This window comes from Natrix helvetica (assembly GCF_964273705.1).
Source record: "Natrix helvetica genome assembly, chromosome: 6".
NCBI classification, from domain to species: domain Eukaryota; kingdom Metazoa; phylum Chordata; class Lepidosauria; order Squamata; family Natricidae; genus Natrix; species Natrix helvetica.
In genome coordinates this window covers 32,429,002-32,451,217 of record NC_138553.1, presented here as the reverse complement: position 1 = coordinate 32,451,217, position 22,216 = coordinate 32,429,002, and the positions used below count along the sequence as shown (strand labels likewise).

The 22,216-nt window shown below is 37.3% G+C and overlaps 1 protein-coding gene and 1 long non-coding RNA gene across 2 annotated transcripts; one reads left to right on the top strand and one right to left on the bottom strand.

Moving 5' to 3' along the window:
• The first annotated feature begins 8,994 nt into the window (after positions 1-8,994).
• CENPM (centromere protein M) lies at positions 8,995-14,683 on the top strand. The gene is made up of 6 exons (XM_081958716.1): positions 8,995-9,172; positions 9,985-10,064; positions 11,330-11,428; positions 12,004-12,083; positions 12,458-12,549; positions 14,444-14,683. Exons 1-6 carry the CDS (start codon positions 9,116-9,118, stop codon positions 14,582-14,584), a joined length of 549 nt encoding a protein of 182 aa, XP_081814842.1. The 5' UTR covers positions 8,995-9,115; the 3' UTR covers positions 14,585-14,683.
• A 124-nt stretch (positions 14,684-14,807) lies between these two features.
• On the bottom strand, positions 14,808-18,947 carry LOC309394999. Its single transcript, XR_014175837.1, has 3 exons — positions 18,841-18,947; positions 17,515-17,633; positions 14,808-17,289 (listed from the first exon to the last, which is right to left on the bottom strand). It is a non-coding gene; the product is annotated as an uncharacterized lncRNA (long non-coding RNA).
• Positions 18,948-22,216: the final 3,269 nt, after the last annotated feature.

Genomic DNA, 22,216 nt, shown 5'->3' with positions numbered 1-22,216 from the left:
ATGCAGCATGCTGGTGCATGCGGTTGTGAATCATACACTGAAGCTCACTGCTTGATCATCTGCTGTTGCCAAAGGACACTCCCCCATCCCCCCCAACCCCCAATAGATGTACGTTACACTCTGGACCAGTTTGGCATCTTTCCATCCTACTCTCATTCGAGTGGGCCTCCTCCTTTTTCACCCTCACAAAAGAGGCAACATTGTCCCCAACCAATCAAAATACCGAAGCAAATGAGGACTATCAACGGTTGTCATAGCAACAAGCCCAGAGAGCTCTTCTCTGCATGTGATACAAAGGATAAGGGAAAAGAAAGAGGTTGAGAGATGCTCTAAGCTTTGGAAGACAATTTTCAATTTGACAGATGCTTTCAAATGGAGCAGCATTGCTAAAACATGACACTTCCCACTGACTCCCATCTCAAGCACCACATTCAGGCAATAGCCAAGCTTTTTCCCCAGAGCAATAATAGCCTTTCACATGCACATTGGAACATGTTGGTAGGGTGAACTTAAACTCACGACCACAGAAAGAGAATTCAAAGCAAACATCACATTGAGTATCTATTCTAAATATTAAGGTAGCTCAGATTCTTGGATGCAAACTCCCGAAGGTGCTTTGGAGCGCTTGGCACTACAAGCATGGCACTGCAGCTTTGAAAGGCAGCCTTTTAACACAAGGAATATTGTAGATTTGAGTAGGATTTAAAGTATTGCAGGGAGGGACTACATCCACACTTGGAAATGCTTTTTTGGAGATTGACTTTACACCCTACACAGACCTTCTAAACATACATTGTCATTTAGTGAAAAACAATCTTGCAGCAATACAATCAACATGAACTTGAATTTTGTTAATCTTTCCAAATATTTTTGAGTACATGGACTATATAACTAGAAACAGTTCCATATGGATTGTAAAAGTTTCTTCCAGAATCGGTTAAACATTTTAAAAATATTACTTTCATCCTCCTAAATTCTCATTAATTTTCTGTACTGCACTTTTGTTTGTTTTTAAAGACAAGCACACTAATTATAATGGTTTCTGAGATTTAGCATCATGGTGAATAGCTTCACAGTTTCAAATTTTGGAGTGGTAGTACTGTTGCAATTATGGATGTATTGTTGTTCCTTTGGGAGTAGATTTAGAGAAGCTAAAACCTATCTTCTTCATATTCCATTGGTTGGCTCCAGTATACAGTAAAAAGCAACTTAATAATATTGAAACAGCAATATTGCAAAAGTATATTTGAGATTTATCTTAGCTTAAAATAGGTCTTGAGATCCAGTGTGGTGTAGTGGTTAAGGCATCAGGCTAGAAACCAGGAGACTGTGAATTCTAGTCCCACCTTGGCATGAAGGCAGCTGGGTGAACTTCGGCTAGTAACTTTCCCTCATACCTTAGAAAGGAGACAATGGCTAGCCACTTTTGAAAAAACTTGCCAAGAAAACTGCAGGCACTTTTCCAGGCAATCTCTGAGAATTGGACACAATCAAACTGAAGGGGGTGGAAGCCTTAATATTTTGAATCATGTCCCCCAAATGTGGAAAAGATTGGAATAATCTTCAAGGCTAGTGGACAGTTACTGCTGATGATACAATAGAGGAAAGACAATTTTTTCAAATGGAAGCACACTGGCCAGATCACCTTAAGACTGATTTTTTATTGAAAACTCAGAAGACAGTCATTGTCTGGTGTTCAACAGCTTTTGCCTGTGAAGCATTTCAGCAAAATAAACATCTTCTTCCTCAGTTTTTAAATCTAACTTCTCCTGATTTTAATTGTGTCTTTTAAAACTATTGTTTTTTAATAAATATTTTTTTTATTTTTGAATAAACACAAACAGACAACACACACACACACACCACAAAACCATCTTCCATTACAAATTGTAGAAAGTGTGTCAATTGGTTACAAAAACGTCCGTGCATCCCTTCCACAGTCATCACCTAGAATTCATAAATCATATATTTTAAATCAACTTTATTTATATATATTATTATCATCATACTTCAACCTTCATATGACTATAATTGTTTTTACGTCCTTTTATATAAAATATTCCAAATGTAAAGCAAAACCACATAATGGCATTCCATTAGCTCTTCCCAATATCTTCCAGTAACATTACATCTTTATAACATGTCCTATATAAAAATTGGTTATATTTAATAACAGTTTTTAAACCTCCTTTCGTAGTCACCATTTGCAATTTATATCAAATGTCCTCTTATCAAACCAATGTGTATGTGTGTGTTATTTGCTTATTGCATATCTTGTATAAACTCGAAACCCTCCATCTGCTTCTTCAATCAGCTTATCTTTGGTTATCATTAGTGCTTCTGACAAAATTTCTCTCCTTAGTTCCATCAATTCTTCTCTCTTTTCTTCTTCTATACTTTGAGATCTGAGGTAGAGCTCCAGTCCATCTATCTCCCCTTTCCATATTCCACTCTTCCCATTTCCAACCACGCTCAGTTCACTGTCAGTATAAACAATTTTCTTGTCTCTTTGTTTATTTTTTCCTTCAGTTTTTAGAACTCTGACCTCCACTTTCTTCATTTGATGAACAATTGAACATCCTCAATTTTTCCATCAAATTTTGTTGTTCTGGGATCCATGTTCTCCAATCTCTTCTCAATTCTCTCTGTTATAATCTTTTGCAATGTTAAGGTTTCTTTTTCATGTTGCGCCATTCTTCCAACTTGTAAACACTGCCACTCTGGCATTCAAAACTTTTTATTAAATTTAAAGCAAGTTCATTTATAATTTTTCAAAACAAGGCTTTGTTTTCACTCCACTCCAGCTGCCAATGAAGCTCCCGAAAAGCATCTGTATAAACAACCCATGCTCTTCTTACTCTGTAAACAAGCTGAGGAACCTTGAAATGCAAAATCAAATGATCAAAGAGAAAAAAATAAACAATATTTCCAAGCTTTCCAAGCCTTCAGCCTCTAAAATGGCAGTGTTACTTCCTTTCCCTCTGTTATTACAGTTCTCTTTATATTCCTTTTATATCTTCTTTATATTCCAGGCTTAAAGAAAACAAAATTCTTAAATGGAGCAAAAAAAAACCCCAATACAATCCAATCCAGTATTATAAAAATAAGGAAAAATATTTTAATCCATAGGTATAAAAAAAGAATATAAAAAGTACCGTGTTTCCCCGAAAATACAACCTGTCCTGAAACTAAACCCTTGCGACATTTTTCGCATGCGCAAAAATATAAGCCCACCCTCAAAAATAAACCCTCTGGACAATCCCCCCCCCTCCGACCAGGCAGAGCACCGCTCGCCGACCTAGCGGTATCCCGAAGGCACCAAGCCACGGGAATGAGGTGGGGGCAAAGGCGCTTGCGTTGCTTGGTGCTTTCGGGGTACCGCTAGGTCAGTCAGCGGCGCTGTGCCCAGCTGAAGAGGGGGGGGTTGCTGGGCAGCTGCTCTCTTGCGAGTGGGCTCCCGAAGAGCCGGGCACAACCTCAGGGTCGAATGGCTGTGTTGCGCTGTCGCAGCAGCAACGCAGCAGCCATGAGGTGACCAAGCTTATGAGCAGCCGCCCGGCAACCCCCCTTTCCAGCCGGGTACAGCGCCGCTCACCAACCTAGCAGTACCTGGAAGGCACCAAGCAACGCGAGCGCCTGTTCGCCGCCCTCCGCCTCCCATGGCTCGGTGCCTTCGGAATGCCCCTAGGTGAGTGAATGGGGCTCTGCATGGCTGGAGAGGGGAGTTTCGCAGTGGCTTTTCCTCTCCCCGCTCGCGCGAAGGGCATCTGCGCTGCTGGCGCCATCCGCCGCTTGGGTTTTTTTTTCCAAAGCACGGAGGATGGATGCAGCTCTGGAAGTACGCTCTATGGTTGTACAATCTGCAGCCCACAACCATAGAGCGTACTTCCAGAGCGGCATCCATGTGATGGATTATGGGTGTGGGGATAAAATCATGAACTTTCAACTGGGTGAATCCCAGGAAGCAAATCAGATTTGGGATTTCATAGCACAATGCCAATATGTCTGTCTTATTAAACTGGAACTTTAAGTTTTGCCTTTGATTCTGATTTAATTCTGCATATTTGGAACGCTGACACTATTGTTAATGGCTATTTTTTAACCCATATAATTTGAATTCTACCTATTGATTTGAATTTGAGGCTTTTATTGTCTAACTGATAAATAACCAATAAAATGCATATTGCTATAGGCTAAGAATTGTAGTAATTAAATAATTATTTATTTCAATTTGAATAAATAAAAGTGTGGAGTTGGAAGGGACCTCAAGGATCATCTAGTCCAGGGGTGTCAAACTCACATCGTCACGGCGGCTTCACATGATGTATCAGGACTTTCCTCCCATTTGCTAAACTGGGCGTGGCCATGCACATGGCCATGGGTGGGGCCAGCACATGATGCATCCAGCCTGCAGGCCAGGAGTTTGACAGCTCTGATCTAGTCCAACTCTCTGCAATATTCAGAAAAATCAATTAAACCATCTCAAGAGATGGCTGTTCAGTCTTCTTAAAAACTTCTAGAGATAGAGAATCCACAGCCTCTATAGATAAATTGTTCTATGGTTGTATAGATCTTACTGCCTTGCAGTTTGTTCTTATTGAAAATGAAATCTAGATAGCTGCAACTTATATTCATTATTTCTTGTCCTATTTCTGTGTAAATGGAAAATATTTCATGACCATCTTCTGTTAGGTACCTTTCATGTACCAGTACTTGAAGAGTCCCAATGTGAGATATGCTGTTACATAAACTTACTCAATAGCAAACAAACAACACTATTATTTCTCCTCCCTGTCTTCTTTTCTCTCATTGAACTTCTCAGGGTCCTTTAATTTGTCTTCAAGTCTCTGTATTATTTCTATTGAACCTGTTCTGTAGTAAATACCCTTCTTCCATAGTAATTCAGGGGCAATCACACCAATGTAGACTAAGGTAGAATAGATGTTACATATTTTTCATATGGTGCTTCTGTATGAGTTCTTATATAACCTGGTCCATGCTGCTGACTCATGTTCAGACTGCTGTCAATGACCACACTAAAGTCCTTCTCCAATATATAGCTTGAACTCCCTATCTTATATATGTCAGAGAATTATGATTATGAAATGTGTTTGAATTATGATTATACTTTTAATACTCTAAAGTATACCAAATTAGGACTTTTTAAGACTCCCAAGTAGGTCAAAGAAGACAGTCAGAGACACACAGAAGTTTCTTCCCTAACATAATGTATCCTAGCAACTTCTTCCAACATCTCCATACAGTGCAGAACAGATAATTTGTAGGATGGTTGTTCTTGCTCAGGAAGTCCACTATAGGCTGTTATATATTTAAAAAGGAGATGGAAGAGAACCAGGTACACTTATTGAGCATGTCTATAAATGCAAACTAAATGGAATTAAGTCAAAGGACTTCGTCATTGGCATCCAGAGATAAATCTTAAAGAAACACTCTTGTGTCAAAAGAGAATATTTGTAGCTCAGAGTTGAGGGGTCCTTGGAGCTCTCTGAGCTTGGTTGTTTCCTTGTAACATCACTGATGATGTTACCTAGTTTGGATAATGAAATGTCTGCTAGAAAACAACCAAACTCAGAGAGCATCAAGAACCCCTTATAAACACTCTTCTCCCCTGGTCTTGTTTGCAGTCTTCCCAAAGCAATCTGACTTGCCATTGCTGCTAACAGTAGTAGCTTTCCTAATGCACTAAAACAAATCTCCTGTTTTTAATGGAAAACCAAGTCTAGGAAGATATATGGGAAAGCTTTGACTTACTCTCAGTCCTCCTGTTCTTCCTATCTAGTATTCTCTGCTTTCATTCAATCTTTATGATGGCATATTTCATCTTTTTGATCACAGACATACAGTCCCAGGTGGAGCAGATGACTCCTAGCTGAATCAACATGAAAACCTTGAGGGGGGAAAAAGAGAGGGGAGAAAAGCAGTCACACCCATCTCCATATCCTTCTCTGGTGCTCTCCCCCTCAGGCTTCCAAGCATAGCTGAGCAGCATTAACATGAATTTTTCTAGGGGGTTAGTCAAATAATTGTAGCAAAGAGGAGGAGGCTGTTCCTGCATTTTGAACAACTTCTTAAAAAAATACATCTGCCTTTGTTGTCTGTTAGCAGTGGTGGGATTCAAATTTTTTTACTACCAGTTCTGTGGCCATGGCTTGGTGGCCATGGCTTGGTGGCCATGGCAGGGGAAGGACACTGTAAAATGTCCATTCCCACCCCACTCCAAGGGAAGGTTACCTCAAAATCCCCATTTCCTCCTGATCAGCTGGGACTCAGGAGGGAGAGAATAGATGGATGGGCCCAGTCAGAAGTGGTATTTACCGGTTCTCCGAACTACTCAAAATTTCCACTCCCAGTTCTCCACAGCTGGTCAAAACCTGCTGAATACCACCCTTGTCTGTTACTCAGAAAAATACTCTGGATTTGGGACCAAAATTGAAGTTCCACATCCAGCATAGCACTGTAAATCTCAAATACTTTTTTATTAGAGGGGACATATATAAGCTTGATTCCAGATATTGGTCTGCTTGAGTTCATCCATTTCAATTTCCTTCATTTTTTTTTAAAAAAAACACAGTGACTCATTCCTATTGTTTTCAGTTTTACATTTGGAATACCATCTTAACTTTCTACAGTGATTACAAATAAGTTTATTTCTGGATTGAACTGATGCTTTTGATTAGGAGTCAATGAACTGTGATAGACTAACACAATTCTTTTTAAGGGAGAACAGATAAGTATGATATATCATTGAAAAGAAAAAATCTTCAGTAATCCCAAAATCCAGGGCTGAAAAGTAGTATGAGAATTGGAGGAAGTGGAAACCAATTGAAGTTGTAGCTTCCTTCCTCCTTAACTTTTCTCACATAATTCTCTCAAATGCTGTCTTCAAGTCCTTACTGAGTCCATAATTTTACTGTTCTTACCAGTAGATATTTACATAGAAACTTCTAAGATGCTATGTTCTGCTTCATTGCAATTGCCATTAACAGTCAAAAGCCTGAAATTCACCCAAACCTACATTGGCTGTTTGCTATTTACTAATTGGATTTATGCATTTACATACCTGATTTGATTTCATGCTTTTAATTTATTTGCTTTGCTTGTTAAGCATTTTTAAATTTAAGTCTTTGATCATAAAACTAAAAAATAAATAAAAATTATAATAGAAAAATTAAGATAATTGTTTTTCGATACAAAAACAAAAGCCATTTTTGAGGTCAATGCAGTTCCCTTCTATTTTGGTGCTCTTCCAAAGACTAGAATAGACAAGAAAGCCCCTGCGCCTTTGAGTTATGATTTCACATCTGTGGTGCTATATATTCACAAGTCAAATTGCTGCTATATAAAGCTATACTAACACGCATACAAGCATTTAAAGGATTCAACCAGTGGTGAAATTCAATTGTTTTTACTATAGGTTCTGAGGGCGTGGCTTGGTGGGTGTGGCAGGGAAAGGATAACGCAAAGTCTCCATTCCCACCCCACTCTGGGGCCAGTCAGAGGTGGTATTTGCTAGTTCTCCGAACTACTCAAAATTTCCATTACCGGTTCTCCAGAACCTGCTGGATTTCACCCCTGGCTACAACCCAAATGAGTCTCCTTAGAAGTCACAGCTGACCTTCTAGAATGGGGTAAAAGGTGTGATTGTTCCAACAAATCTTTGGAGTAAGACTCTATTATGTGTGCAGAGTTGATGCTTTATTGTTCTATTTTGAATATTGAGTTTGGTTTATTGTTTTAACAATTGATTTAATATGATTAGATACAGTGTTATTGTAAATCACCAAAAGTTTAGAAAGAGGTATATAAATGTTATAAATAATCAGGACATAACAGTCCATGCTTTTAAAGAAAAGAAATTCCTTTCAAATCAATACTTACATACATACGTACATTTATCTTTACAAATTAATATTCAAAATGATTTCTTTAAAAACTACAGTAAAACTTTATTAAAATATTTGTGTATTTGGCTCCATTAACAAAACCTGAAAGAATTTACAGTAAAACACACCTTACTGCCACATAAACACTATTCTAACTCTATTTCCTTAAATAGAAAAAATAAAAGAGAAAACAGTAAGAGAATTTCGATCGCTTATTTTTTCCCCCATTATTCTTTCAATAGCCTCTTAACCTATTTGGTGTACAAAATATCTTGATATGAATCTTGATTCGTATCAAGAACTGAACTTGAAATTTCAAACAAGGGAAACAATTTTCTCTTAAAAGTACAACACTGGGGACAGAGAACAGCAGAGGCATTTTACAAGCCTCTGAATAAGGAAGGGCATATGAACGAGTTCTATTTTCCCTTTGATACACAAAATAAAAAACTAAGTAGGTCATGCAACAAGCAGCCGCATTATGTTCTTTGGAGCCTAGGTTTCACCAGCAGCCCTAATTTTAGCTTGCCTTGATAACACAATAACTGAGCGAAAACTAGGTGGTGCTCTTGGGAGCCAAGAGCCATAGTTGCACACGGAGGGGTGTCTGTAATGTGATATTTCGTTTTCTTTCCTTTCTAATGGAATGTGCCTCCACGAGTAGTAACCCTGGTTTTTTATTCATGCGGATTTCCAAGCCACCAGTTTTTAGTTTATTGGTATTGAAATAAGAGCAAAACGGCTGCATGCAAGCTTGGGGGGGGGGGGGGATAGGTTATCCACGCTGACTTAGCAATTTAGAAAAGAGAAATGAAACCCGTGACAAAATTTCATCTTTTGCATAAAATGCGTGTTTGGAGTTTCATTTGTGGTTACAATCACTTCATTCAGGAGAGCCCAGCGTTGCGCGTATTTATTCCCCGCTGCCCGAGAGAAAACAGCGAGACCAACGCACGCATGCTCCAAAACGCCGGACCAGGATCAGGTTCTACGGCGCATATCAGCAACAAAACCAGCGCTTCTGAAGTAACGCGCATGCGCACAAGGTCTTACATGTGCCCCGTCGCCCGAATATACATGCGCAGAAAAAAAAAGAGGTCTAGTTCCTGCCTCGTCTTCTGACTGTCCGCAGGCGATGATATAATGACGTCACGGCGACGCTAGTGGGCGGTAGTTTTGAAAAAGAGAATGAGCTTTTCTTAGTTGTGATCATGTCGACTTTGAGTGCCTTCGGGAAACTCCCAACACTTCATTCTGCGACCATTTTGGTACGTATCGTGAGGTCTATAAAACAATAGTGCACGCGGGTAATGTCTGCGCTTGCCGTCCCTTTTCCAGTTATCGGTTCTGAGGTCCTGAGTTGAAAGCGGGTTAAAAAAACGATCCCGTCCTTCAGCCAGTGGTCGCCGGGTCTCTCTCTTTTTAGCCCGCTGCCCAGGGAGTTGGGTGGTTTCAGCTTGACACGGGAATTGCGCTGAAACTTTCCAAGGAGCGACATCCTGCGGAATGATTTCGCTTATGGAATAGTCACGCCTCTCGATTCCGAAGAAGAAATCTGCAAAACAGATATCTATGGGGATTCTCAGTCATCCAGGTCGTGGTTGTCCCAAAGGTGCACCTTTGGGACTGCAAAGTAAATGAATGTCTTTGCGAGTAGGACACCTCTGTATTTATTAAGTATCCCAGGTCCCAGTAGTTGAGGGCAGCTCCTTAGCCTATGTCAAGAAAAGCTTGGGTCTGGTTAATACTTTGGTGAGATAATATCTGGAATTTCCAGATGTATAGCCTAGATTGGGAAGTTGAAAAAGGAGACCGAAAGAAAATCACTTTTTGAATGTTGCCAAGTAAACTAAACTAAGGAAGTATTGACAATGGCACATTTGTGACCTGTTATACTGAAAATGGAGACTACGTATTAAATTCCTCCCAGTAAATGGCTATTTTTTCTATTGAGTCTGATAAAATTCAACTAATTGAATTTGATAATAGAAGAATGAGGACAGCAAAAGTATAGCAGATTAGAACTGATCACTGTTTTTCTTGCAGCTATTTGAACTAACTTTTTTTTCCTCATTAATAGTTGGTGGGAACAAATGATGTTTTTCAGCAGCAACTAGCAGAAACTATACTTAAGGAAAAACAAGATTTGAAAATAAATATGTAAGTAGTGGAAAAAAGACTCAACTTAAAAAATATTGCCAGAATTTTTGTTCTCACCTATTAACATTTGTTAATCTAAAACGATGACTATTGTGGTCTATGGCATTATGTTAAAGTAGCGTGCTCAAAAATGAGGAAATATTATATATGTTCAATCTGTACCTGCAGAGCCCTTGCTTTTGATTATGTTGTCAATTCCTGGGAATGATCTGGGAGGCGAACCAATGAATTATGTTTTCTATTCCCTCCCCTCCAAAAGGGGGTGTAATCCTAACTAGATAATTAACATCTCAACATTTGTTTTCCAGTTGGACATAGTGAATCCATTTCCCAATCCCCCTCAATCTTGAAAGTCAAATTCATTGGTGATCATTTTTATCAATGTTCCAGGGAAGGCCAATCATGACCTATTGGTGTGTAATATTCTAGCAATTTATCAAAAAATATTCCTCCCACATCATAGATTTTAAAGCAGCAAAGTAAACAGAAGAGCTCATCTGCCACCTTTAGGACAAAAGATGGCCATTATGTGCCTACAGCTCTTCTAGTCAAATTCTATTCTATCCACTAGAACAGCTAGCACAGCTTTTTTATGCTGTTAAACTAGGCCTTTTTTTTTACAATTTTGCCCCTATAGAGCTTTCACAATAAAAATTCTTCCAATATTATCTCTATAAGTTCTTTTTTTCTAAGCATGTGTCTGTTGCTACCCTACAATTGGAGAAGAACCTCATGCAAGTGGAAGCTAAATTGTGGCTGACCATACTTTAGATTAACCCTCTTCCCCCTGATCTTTCCACCCCCAACTAAGTGATAATTTCCAATCCAGCTGAAAAGAAATAATTGTGACTAAACCACCTCTATGGCCTGTTTGTGTCTCTCCTCCTTAATATAGTTTGCTAGTTGATGACTGAAGTAGAGACTTTGACTATTTAATGGAGCTGTTATATTGTTCACAGCAATTGTGTTAATAATATTTCTTGCCAATATCTGGCACATAACAAGTTTATCTCACTTTCTGGCTTGTTATAATGAGATTGTAGCCCAGCACACTTGGAACTAGCAGAAGTTAATCTTCGGATAAAATCCCATAGCTAGTACTTAAGTGTACTCATACTGTTACATTTGTGACTATTTTTTTCTTTCTGCTGTAGTTTAGTATAATACTTCAGGGTTAATCTTTTCTTTTCCAATAAAGCTTTTTTAGAATAAACTTGGTTTGGGACAGTTGACTGAAAATGCAGAGGTTTTTTGTTTTTTTTTAGCCATTTGACAGCCTCTCTTCCTTTACCTGTGGAGAGAAACCACATCCGACCAAGGATTGATTTGATTGTCTTTATGATTAATGTTCAAAGCAAATACAGGTATGAACAGAAACAATATATTTGACAGAAGGGGAGAAGGGATTTCTTTGTCTAATTACTAATTTGGGCAAAGTGTAATAAACTCAAGGGGGAACATAAGTTTATCCATTTGCATTGAATAGATTTAAAACTATAAGCTCTCATTTTAAAATATCGTTCTAAAGTATGTAAAATTAGGTACATTAGCTATGTTTTCTGGCTTAAGTTATTTATATAATAAAACAGGGATAAAAATCTAAAAAATTAGAATGAAATCCTATTTAATAAATTGCTAATATCATTAAAATAATAGGTTTTTTTTCTTCTAAACCTGAATATTATCTAGAGAAATTTGCTCCTTCAGGAATTCAGTAACAAAAGAGATTATATAAAAACTGAAAGAGCAATTATGTTCTAATTGAGATGTAAATAAAAATTCCTTTGAAACATAAGCATTTGTTCACTAATGGGGGCCTCTTTCTTTTTCATGATTTATTAAAAGCTGTTATCACTAGATCATGAATATAGCAAGGGATTTCTTTGCATTTGTAAAAAAAAACCTGCATTTTGTTTCCTTTTATTTGTTTTTTTGCCAGTTTTGAAGATATAGAAGCTTCCCTTACACATGTAGATGCAAACTTTTTCCTTGGAAAAGTGTGCCTTCTGGTTACTGGTGGTATGTATGAGATACATTTGTTGCTTAAAACAATCCATCAAATCTAACACTACTTGGCAGGCAGTCTATTCTATTCAACAACCAGTACTTTATCTCAAATGTAGCAAGTTGTTACTTAAATTCTGACAGCTAACTAGTGCTCCATCTTTCATACTTGTATACTTTTACTTAATAATCTGTTACCATTTAGCAATTTGTTATACCAGAATCAGCTGTGTTTAATGTTCAAGGTTTTTATTCAGGGCTTAAATATAAATGCTTACTGTTTTTACCAATAATATATTATTGATATTAAATAAAAGAAACAAAATATTATATCTGGAAAAAAAAAGTCTGAAAATGTCTCCTTTTCTTGTCTTTTTTAAAAAAAATAGTAGGTAGAATGAATAAAATCAGTGTGGATATGGATGCTGTCTGGAAGCTAGCAGATCGTTACTGTAGCCCTGTCTTGTTCTGTGAGCTTGAAGTAAGACCTTTTGGTTTTTTTAAAAAATTATATATAGTTGTATTGTTTAACTAACACATTCGTTTTGCTGTCTAGTACCAATATATGTCAGTTTTTAAATAATCAGCCAAATAATCAAATATTATCTCCTATAGGCTAACATCCTTCTTCTTTCTGTTTCCAGTTATTCACTGTCTCTTTAGCCTTCCCAATGTTCATTTAACAACCTGGCAAAAATAGAATAAAGTTATCCCCCCACCCCCTCCCCATTCTCAATCTATGAGAAGCTGCATGCTAATGGTTTGATTTTTTCCACCTTGCCCAATGCGTTTCTTGGAGAAGTTGACAGTTTCTTAAAAAAAAAAAGTGCAGCTGACTCAAGGTTGACTCAGCCTTCCATCCTTCCGAGGTGGGTAAAACGAGGACCCAGATTGTTGGGGGCAAAATGCTGACTCTGCAAACCGCTTAGAAAGGGCTGTGAAGAGGTGTATGTGCTATTGCTATATTACTAAGTGCTATTGCTATTGATTAGGCCACATAATATTGCCAAGGGGCACATGTTGCCCTTGATCTGCAAGTTCCTACCCTTGAGGTTATTTTTTGAGTTATAAAAATAGCAAAGTGTGAGGAAAGCTTATGGTCAATTGATTGATTTCACCAATAAAAATAATTATAAATCAAATAAATATAATTCTTGTGCTTGCCCATAAAGATACTGTAGTTGTGAAGAATTGCTTTTGCCCTACTCACTATCAAGGTGAAATCTTCCTGTGGCTTTTCCAGAAAAGGGTGATAACAAATAATCATGATTAATGTAACAATGAAGTAATTCCAAAATTTGAGGCTTGGGAAGAAAGAGCTATCATAGTGTAATTGCTCAGATAACAGCCTATTATATTCACCAAATAGTGGCAGCACATCTATCACAAATCAATTTTTAATCCTACTTTTAACTATAATGGAGCAGCAGTAATTAAAAAATAAGCATTTTTGCACTTCACATTTTCAGTTGGGTGTTATATTTTTCTGAGCTCAGTCAAGCTAAATTCAGGCTTGGAACTCTCCATTCGCTGTAGAGGAATGGTTGAAATTTGGCTTGCTTGCATGAAGCTTTGAACAGATTTGTTCTATACATGTAGTCCTTGACTTCAACTACAATTGGGACCAGAATTTCTGTTGTTAAGCAAGGTGGCCATTAACTGAGTCACGCTCAAGTTAACAACCTTTCTTTACAATGGTTAAGTGGATCACTGCAGTTGTTAAGTAAAGCACATGATTGTTTAGCAAATTTGGCTTTCCCATTGTCAAAAGCCAGCTGGGAAGGTCACAGATGGTGATTGTGTGACCTCAGGATGCTGCAACTGTTGTAAATGCATGCCTGTTGCCAGGCATCCACATTTTGATCATGTGACTGTAGGACTGCCACAACAGTCATAAATGGGAAGACCAATCCTAAGTAACCTTTTTCAGTGCTGTGTCTGTGCAGACTCTCAGTCATCCAGATCATAGTTGTCTCGGAGGGGCTTTTTCAAAGGCAACTGGACTGTTTTTTCTTTGAGGAAGAAGTTTCGCTTCTCACCCAAGAATCAGTTGTGATGATGGGGGGTTGGGGGGTGGAAGGATAGGTCCTGACAGGATTGGGGAGGATGTAGTCATCTGGAAAGTTAGCAATTTCAAACAGATGCTAAACAAATGGTTGTAAATTGAGAATTACCTCTCAGTAATTCACTGTACCTGACAATACACTTTCTCTGGCAGATCATGACAAAGGGTCATGGGTAAATCCAAAAGACCAAGTGGCCTTTGGGATTTACCCATTTTTGCAGAATAAGAATATATTTGCCTGCCCCCCCCCCCCCATCTTCTACATATATTTTTTAAGGGTTGTTTGATCTTTGGTTTTCCTCTTTTTCAGTGTGAAAAAGTCAGAACTGTCACAGCTCAGAGACTTCTCCGGATGTTACAAATATGCGCTGGTCACATATCGGGGATGTCTTCCCTTTCTTTCAGTTCTTTAATGAAATGCTCCATTGAGGACTCAAGTTATTTGGCATAAAACATTATTGTATTTTCCAGTTTTATTATCTATGGTTTTTGAGTGGACTGAACATAAATATCACTGTCAGAAATAAATCTTACCTACTATTTTTTCATATGGGATAGACTTTTCATATGGTAAAATAGACTTCAGCTGTCTTAAAGGAGCCAAATTAGGCCGGACTTGTCAGGAATTATGATACCTCCTCCTCAAAGCCTAATTCTCAAGTATACAGCAGGCAATCAAAATAGTTGGCATATAAACACAGGTAAAATACATGAAAACTGTGGTGTTTCCAGAGTGAATTGCCAGAACAAGTTTCTTAATGCCATTTGCATACAGATAAATATCTCCAGTGTCTTCAGGATCTTCATGAAGAAAAGTGTTTCTCACAGATCTGTATATCAAGCAAAATGGAAGCCCTGCAGTCTGCAGCACATAGAACATGTATTATTCTGAGAAGAACCTCAGTGACAGGTTGGGCAAAAAAAAGCAGATATTTGATTAATTATTATAGAGCAACTGGCCTTTTGGATAATTAGAGATACATGTCCAATGCAACTAAACTATATTTCTACTCACAATAATGAAAGGGTTTCCCAAAATTGGAGGATTTAACATCAAGATAAACTTTCATTGAAAAGGGCTGCAAATAGGACATCTTCTTTAAGCCTTTTTTGTCTGGAAAGCAAGTATTTTTTCAGAAGAGTAGCTTTTCTTTTTAATATAATTTTTTTAATTACACAAAACATTAAAATACACATTCCAAAAAAGAGGAAAGAAAGAAGATAATACAAAAGCAAAACAAAATAAAGACTAAAAAAAAGTGCATACAAATCCAAACATATACATACATTGTCCCCCCCAGTTGAATGCTGATAAATATATTTCAAAGATAATAACACTTTCCCCTTACAAAGCAGGCACATAACTTATAAATTTATACAACATTCCTTTCTGAATCCACTTAATCTGACAACTATCTACTACATGGAAACATGATTAACGGGTAAAACCAGCAGCCAAAGTAAACTTCAAAGACCTGTGTTAACTGTCTATTAATGTCACTCAGAATGTCCACCATGGCTTCTGATCTACTGTAAGTCACTACGATCATTGTCTCTGGTCCGTCCAGGATAAAATATCCTTGATGGATTCGTAATGATAAGGCTTTCCCTTAAGATATTAATTGAGATCTTTCCTAACAGTGGAATTTTATTCCCCAAAGTCATGAGACTTGTGAATATCTCCACAGCATTTGTAGTTTTAAACAGTCTCATGTAAATTGTAACAGAATGGCCCTCAACATTTGTTTTCCAGTTGGACATAGTGAATCCATTTCCCAATCTCCCTCAATCTTGAAAGTCAAATTCATCAGTGATCATTTTTATCAATGTTCCAGGGAAGGCCAATCATGACCTATTGGTGTGTAATATTTTAGCAATTTACTGGAAAATATTCCTCCCACAAGGTGGCATCTTTTTACTTTGCTGCTTTAAAATCATAGCTTTTAAAGCAGCAAAGTAAACAGAAGAGCTCATCTGCCACCTTTAGGACAAAAGATGGCCATTATGTGCCCACAGCTCTTCTAGTCAAATTCTATTCTATCCGCTACAACAGCTAGCACAGCTTTTTTGTGCTGTTAAGCTAAGCCTTTTTCTTTTACAATTTGCCCCTATAGAGCTTTCACAATAAAAATTCTTCCAAGCTTATCTCTATAAGTTCTTTTTTTCTAAGCATGTGTCTGTTGCGACCCCACAGTTGGAGAAGAACCTCATGCAAGTGGAGGCTAAATTGTGGCTGGCCATACATTAGATTAACCCTCTTCCCCCTGATCTTTCCACCCCCAACTAAGTGATAATTTCCAATCCAGCTGAAAAGAAATAATTGTGACTAAACCGCTTCTATGGCCTATTTGTGTCTCTCCTCCTTAATATGGGTTATGAGCAGGCCAAAACTATCATTAAACAGTGCATAACAATGCCAGTCTAACTTAACCAGGACCCCAAACTTCATTAGGTATTTTCCCTCCCCCATGGCAAACCGAAGGGCCTTTATCTTTTTTCACGATGTCATTGTTCTCCCTCAACCATGCATGAGGCACAATGCAGAAAGATTATTCTCAGAATGGTAATGCCATTGCAATTCTGGCCATAGAGGAACACTAGCATGTTCTCCAGTGCTCACATTGAAAAAGTACGTCAACTTCATCCTCAACAAGTATCCAGGGTACATGTGACAGTTGTATATTTCTCTGCTACTTTCGGGTATCAACTGCCACAACATACAGTGTTGCCAGTATACAACAGTATACAAAATCTGCTGGTTGATGACTTCTTAGCCTCATCTAGAGGTACAAGCCCCTAGTCTGCTACCACAATATGTTGTACAATCTAACAGTGCACTCTCTTTAATTTATCCTATTTCCAGTCAACATTGTATATTTTGTAACTTTTATGTAACTTTTATGTCTCCCTAGCCTGTGCCTTTTAATACCTTTTACACACCTATGCCTTCTTTTATTGACTGTATTCCTTCCTCGGGCCTAGTCTGAGTATAATAAGAATTTTTGTTTGTTTTTTCCAAATTGGCATTGGGGGGGAGGGCACCGTGGTAGCCAAGGCCCCATAAACTATTAGGAAACTAAGACGATCCAGGTTCAACTTTATTCATATACAGCATTTTGGTGAGAATGTGTGATGAAGACAGGCCATTTTGAACTCCTAGAATAAATAAAGTAATAATTGTTAAAAAAATAAGTGTGGGTTGTGCTCTCTCTCTCTCTCTCTCTCTCTCTCTCTCTCTCTCTCTCTCTCTCACACACACACACACACACACACACACACACACACCGTGCAAATTGCAATTTCTATTATAACCTCAAGATGGTGATAGGAGACTTATTAAATGCATGTAATTAAATCTAAAGATTTCAGGCTGCTGCTTACTGGTACATACATGCTAATACCATTGCATGAGTGGAGTGTCTAATCCAACAGTAAGAGGTAAATTCCATTGGTCTACAAAGTTTGGAAAGTTATCGACCTCCAAGATAAAAGGTGTTTGCCTATTTTGATGAGATGAATTAGAAAACTGGTGATAAAGGTGCTGGTTGGCTAAAGTTTTAAAGATATTTCACAATCAAGATTTATACACAGACAAGTATATTTCCTTACAAGGGAGGGAGGTGTCTCATGACCATGATGCCTCATAACTTCTCAACAAAGTACGTTAGAACAATGAAAATGGTACCACATGGAAGTGTATAAATTTATCTTCACTTTGAGAACAGATGACTCTGAAAAACATATGGAAAATTTGCTTAGATCCTATGAAGCATTTGGTGCAAGCATGTCACTGAAAATTCAAACTTGCATTTAAACTATTTCCCTTTGAACTGTGGGGAAGTGTATGATGATGAGCATGGGGGGGGGGGAGAGGGGGGGAGATTCCACCATATATTGCAGGCATGGAGAAAAGATACCAAGGGAAATGGAATCCCCATGCTTGCCAATTACTGCTGGAATCTCCCCAGAGTTGATCCTACTGCAGTTCACAAGAGAAAAGCCAAAAAGCAGAGTTTAAATACCGAATAAAGATGGAACCTTGTCATTGAATCTGATGTTAGAGCTTGAAAGTTTTTCATGCAAAAAGCATGAAAATGTTACCCGAAAAACCAATAAATGAATTGAAAGTTATGCTATTGGTATAAAAAAGATAAATTTATAAGGATTGGTGTCGCACCGTTCTCATTGCTATATCACATTTTGCAGAAAAGTTATGGAGCGTAATCGCACACCCCCTTGTAATTTTGAATTATTTTGATGCAATTTTGACCTGAAGCTGTATCTTGGAAATTGGAGCTAATTAATGCTCAGGACTTAATTTTCCTTTATTAGTGACTCAATTCTGATAAAATTAAGCTACTTTCATTTTCGAGGCTTTCTCCTTGTAATTCTTTAAAGAATTAAATTATAAAATATATTAATAGTTTAATACACTCTATCTAAAATATGTTAATAGTTTAATAGACACTGTTTTTATTTGTATAAATATAACGTCTTCAAAGTTATAACTTTTCCTTTGTTTTTTTTTTGTCCTATCTACCCTGAAAGAATAAAGCTATGATAGTTTACTAAGATTTATCAGCTATCTTATCACTAATTTGGGTTCTAACTTGTGTTTATACAAAATCTGTTCAAAAGCTCAGAAGATAATACTTTTATCCTTGTGTTAATAACAAGAAGCTGTAAGACTGAACTGAATTTACTCACAGATTCAATTACTAATGGAACTTCCCAGCAGACAGGTTATACAACTGCTTTTTCTTGGGCTACTTTTCAAAGTAAGGTGGTTGGTGGGGCTGTATGATACTCTCTATGTGGCCTGGTTAAGAAACTCTGTGCACTTGGAGTAATAACAAACACGAAGCATAACAGCAGATGGCGTTTTTCTTAGATATAAAGCTGGCTCGGAAAGACTATTTTAGGAGAACAGATAGAAATTGTATCATTAAATCTGTTAAACATTTGACATGTAGTTCTAGAGAACAATATGTACGCAATAGTATTGCGCATTAGTCAGAGACAACTGAGCATCAGAAACATTCATTGGCTACTCTGCCAGAGGTGTCTTTTCTCATTCCGCGTCTTAATTACTTTGATTTTTATGCTGCCCAACATAACAATGCAGAGTAGTTAGTAACTGCCTTTTCAAGAACACAGGGAAGGTTACTTAGTTAATTTAGGGCGTGTCAAGTTTTTCAGCTTTCAATTTCCAAACATTAGGGGTGCTCAAAAGTTGTGACATGCCTTGGGGATTGTAAAGTTACTTTACAATAGCTTAATATCATTTACTTTAATATAATTTAAGATTAGTAAATAAACATATTCATAAATCAGGTTGATATTAGAGGCAAAAGTGGGTTCAAGTTAGAGAAGCAGGAAACAAAACTTTTTTTAATTAGTTAATATGTGTGTACGTGCATCAAGAAGTGTTGATTCCTAGGAACTGCCTGGACAAGTTCCTGCAAGTTTCTTGGCAAGTTTTTTTTTTCCCAAATAGTTTGCCATTGCCTTCTTCCTGAGAGAAAGTAACTGGCCCCAGGTCACACAACTAGCTTTGTAGCTAAGGCTGAATTAGAACAGCATCTACCAGCCTGATGCCTTAACCGCTATATCAGACTGGCTCTTATCTTAAATTTAAAAATATGCCACAAATACAAATTACTAATATTCGTATATTTTGTTCTTTCGTCTGATGTTATGAGGGTCCCAGTTGAGAATATCAAATGTTTTTGTTAAAGTACAAAATTTCCCAAACAACAGAGATTAAAAACAAGGCTAGTAAGTACAGACCAATTCACATCTTTCCTGCCAATTCACATTTTTTCTGGAAAACCGATGCAAATATATATTTACAGTATTATATTAAGTATACATTATATTAAGTGTATTTAATAATATATTATTATATATTATATGAAGCTTACAGGCCACTCCAATCACAACTGATTCTATAGCTCTCCCTGGATTTCTTGATGGATAGCTTCATTTTTCTTTATGTATACTGAGAGCATATGCACCAAAGACAAATACCTTGTGTGTCCAATCACTCTTGGCTAATAAATAATTCTATCCTATCCTATCCTGTCCTATCCTATTCTTTCCCCCCATTTTTTTGTAAACAGTAAGGGAAAACCAAGCCAATGTTAAGAACATTTTTTTATTTCTGCAAAAGAATCAGGCATGAGCTTGACTCTATTCCATAAAAAAATCAAAAGGATGAATATGCAAGAAGAGAGAAACAGAAAGAGAGAGAGAGAGATCTCCCTGACATTGTTTTCTCTTGGGGAATTATGATCTTTATGGACTTTATCACATTTTCAGATTCATTCATTATTCAGAATAATTCAAAAATGCCCTACGAATAACCCTCAGCCTGCTGTTTAACTGTTTGAAAAGATCGGCAAATATTTTTTGTGAAATGCAAAGTGATTTGGTTAACTGTTTAGTTGGATGGTTTTTAATCTTGGCAGTCTTTCCTATTGCGGCACAACTGGAGGACACCAAGATGGAGAAAGCTGGTTGAGGATCCCATGAAAGGATTGTGGTTTGTAAAGCAAGCTGCTTAAATCAGCTTTTGAGTCCTTTCTTGGTTTGACAGTATCAACAGTGGTACATGCCTGCTTTTCCCAAACTGTTGTTCTTTGGACTGACTACAGTTCTTATGCTGGCAGGAGATAATGGAAGGTGTTCTTTAACACATCCAGAAGATTCCAAATTGGGGATTATGTAACAGAATTAAGCTGTTTTCAGCTACTGAGTCACAACTGTCCGCTGGGAATAAGAGAATAGCTCATTGCTACAAGAAGAGCTTTTCTGGATCAGGCCAAACTTCAGTCTATTCCTGCAGAGAGTAACCATGACTATGGGATAAGTAAAGCAGGAAAGCAAAAATGCTCCCTTTTGTTGAACCCTGGCAACTTGTATTCAGAAACATAGGCTAGGTTCACCTATTGTGCTAAGCCATTGTTTATATGATTTCTTGGGGAGGGGGGATATAATTAAGTTGGCTTCACACAAAGCCATAATACATGGTGTTTAAAAATAACAGTGGTTAATTTGATCCAGAAGATTTTAAAATACAATTGAATCTAATTTTCTTTTGGGAGTAATGGATAGGCAACTAGAAAAAGTAAGGGAAGCTTTTAAGTTTTGAAATATGACAACTGCTGCGAGATATGGTCATTTGGAAATGTTCAACACTACCCATAATGGAGAAATAGTTGATGAAGTTGATGGAACTGGCAAGGATGATGTAATTCTTTGATTAGAGGAAAGAGAGTATAGAATCTACATTTACGCGTGGCTAGGAATCCCCCATTGTCTTTTTTTGCATCAAATAGAAAAAAATGCACTTCATGGTTTTGATAAGAAAAACATTGGATAATAGAAAAAGTGTGGGTTTTTTTCAATCATAAAATAAGAGAAAATTTTCCAATCATGCTTGTACTTACTGCAGAAAAAACTAGAAGCTTTCTTTTTTATTTATTTTCATTTTTCTGTACTTTTGTTCTTTCTTTCTTTTCTTTATTCTGTATTAGTTTCTGTTAGTTTTTATGCTCTTTTGAAAACTTATCTACACACACACACAGAGGAACACACTTTGACAAAGTCCTAAGCCAAAATATTATGGTTTATCACTGCAAGCAAGATCATACTATGATTCAAGCTACTCATTATGAAGAATAGTATATGAACATCTCTATTCACCTGATTTAAAAAAAAAATAAGAAACAAAACAGTCATTGAAATTTGCCCATTATCATGCCTTGGGTCAGTGGCTTCTGTTCATTAAGTATTACACATCATGTGAAAAGATTAACTTCTCACATATATTACCTCAGTAGTAAATAAAGTACCAAACATCTCATTAGTTGGAAATATGATTACCTTCACAGCATATTCTCTTTAGAGTCGGCCAGGGGTGTCAAACTGGCAGCCCATGGACCAGAGGCGTCACATGTAGGCCACACTAACTCCAGCCCTGTAAATGGGAAAAACATCGCAAAATGTCACATGACGCCAACACGACACTGCAAATTTGACACCAAATCTTTAGAATAATTTTTGAATGTATAGTCTCTAT

What these genes read in the sequence shown, in the direction of transcription:
- CENPM (XM_081958716.1), top strand. Translation starts at nt 9,116, where the DNA reads ATGTCGACTTTGAGTGCCTTCGGGAAACTCCCAACACTTCATTCTGCG. An exon ending in TTCATTCTGCGACCATTTTG is followed by an intron (nt 9,173 to 9,984) that starts GTACGTATCGTG and finishes CCTCATTAATAG; the next exon opens with TTGGTGGGAACAAATGATGT. An exon ending in GTGCCTTCTGGTTACTGGTG is followed by an intron (nt 12,084 to 12,457) that starts GTATGTATGAGA and finishes TAAAAAAAATAG; the next exon opens with TAGGTAGAATGAATAAAATC.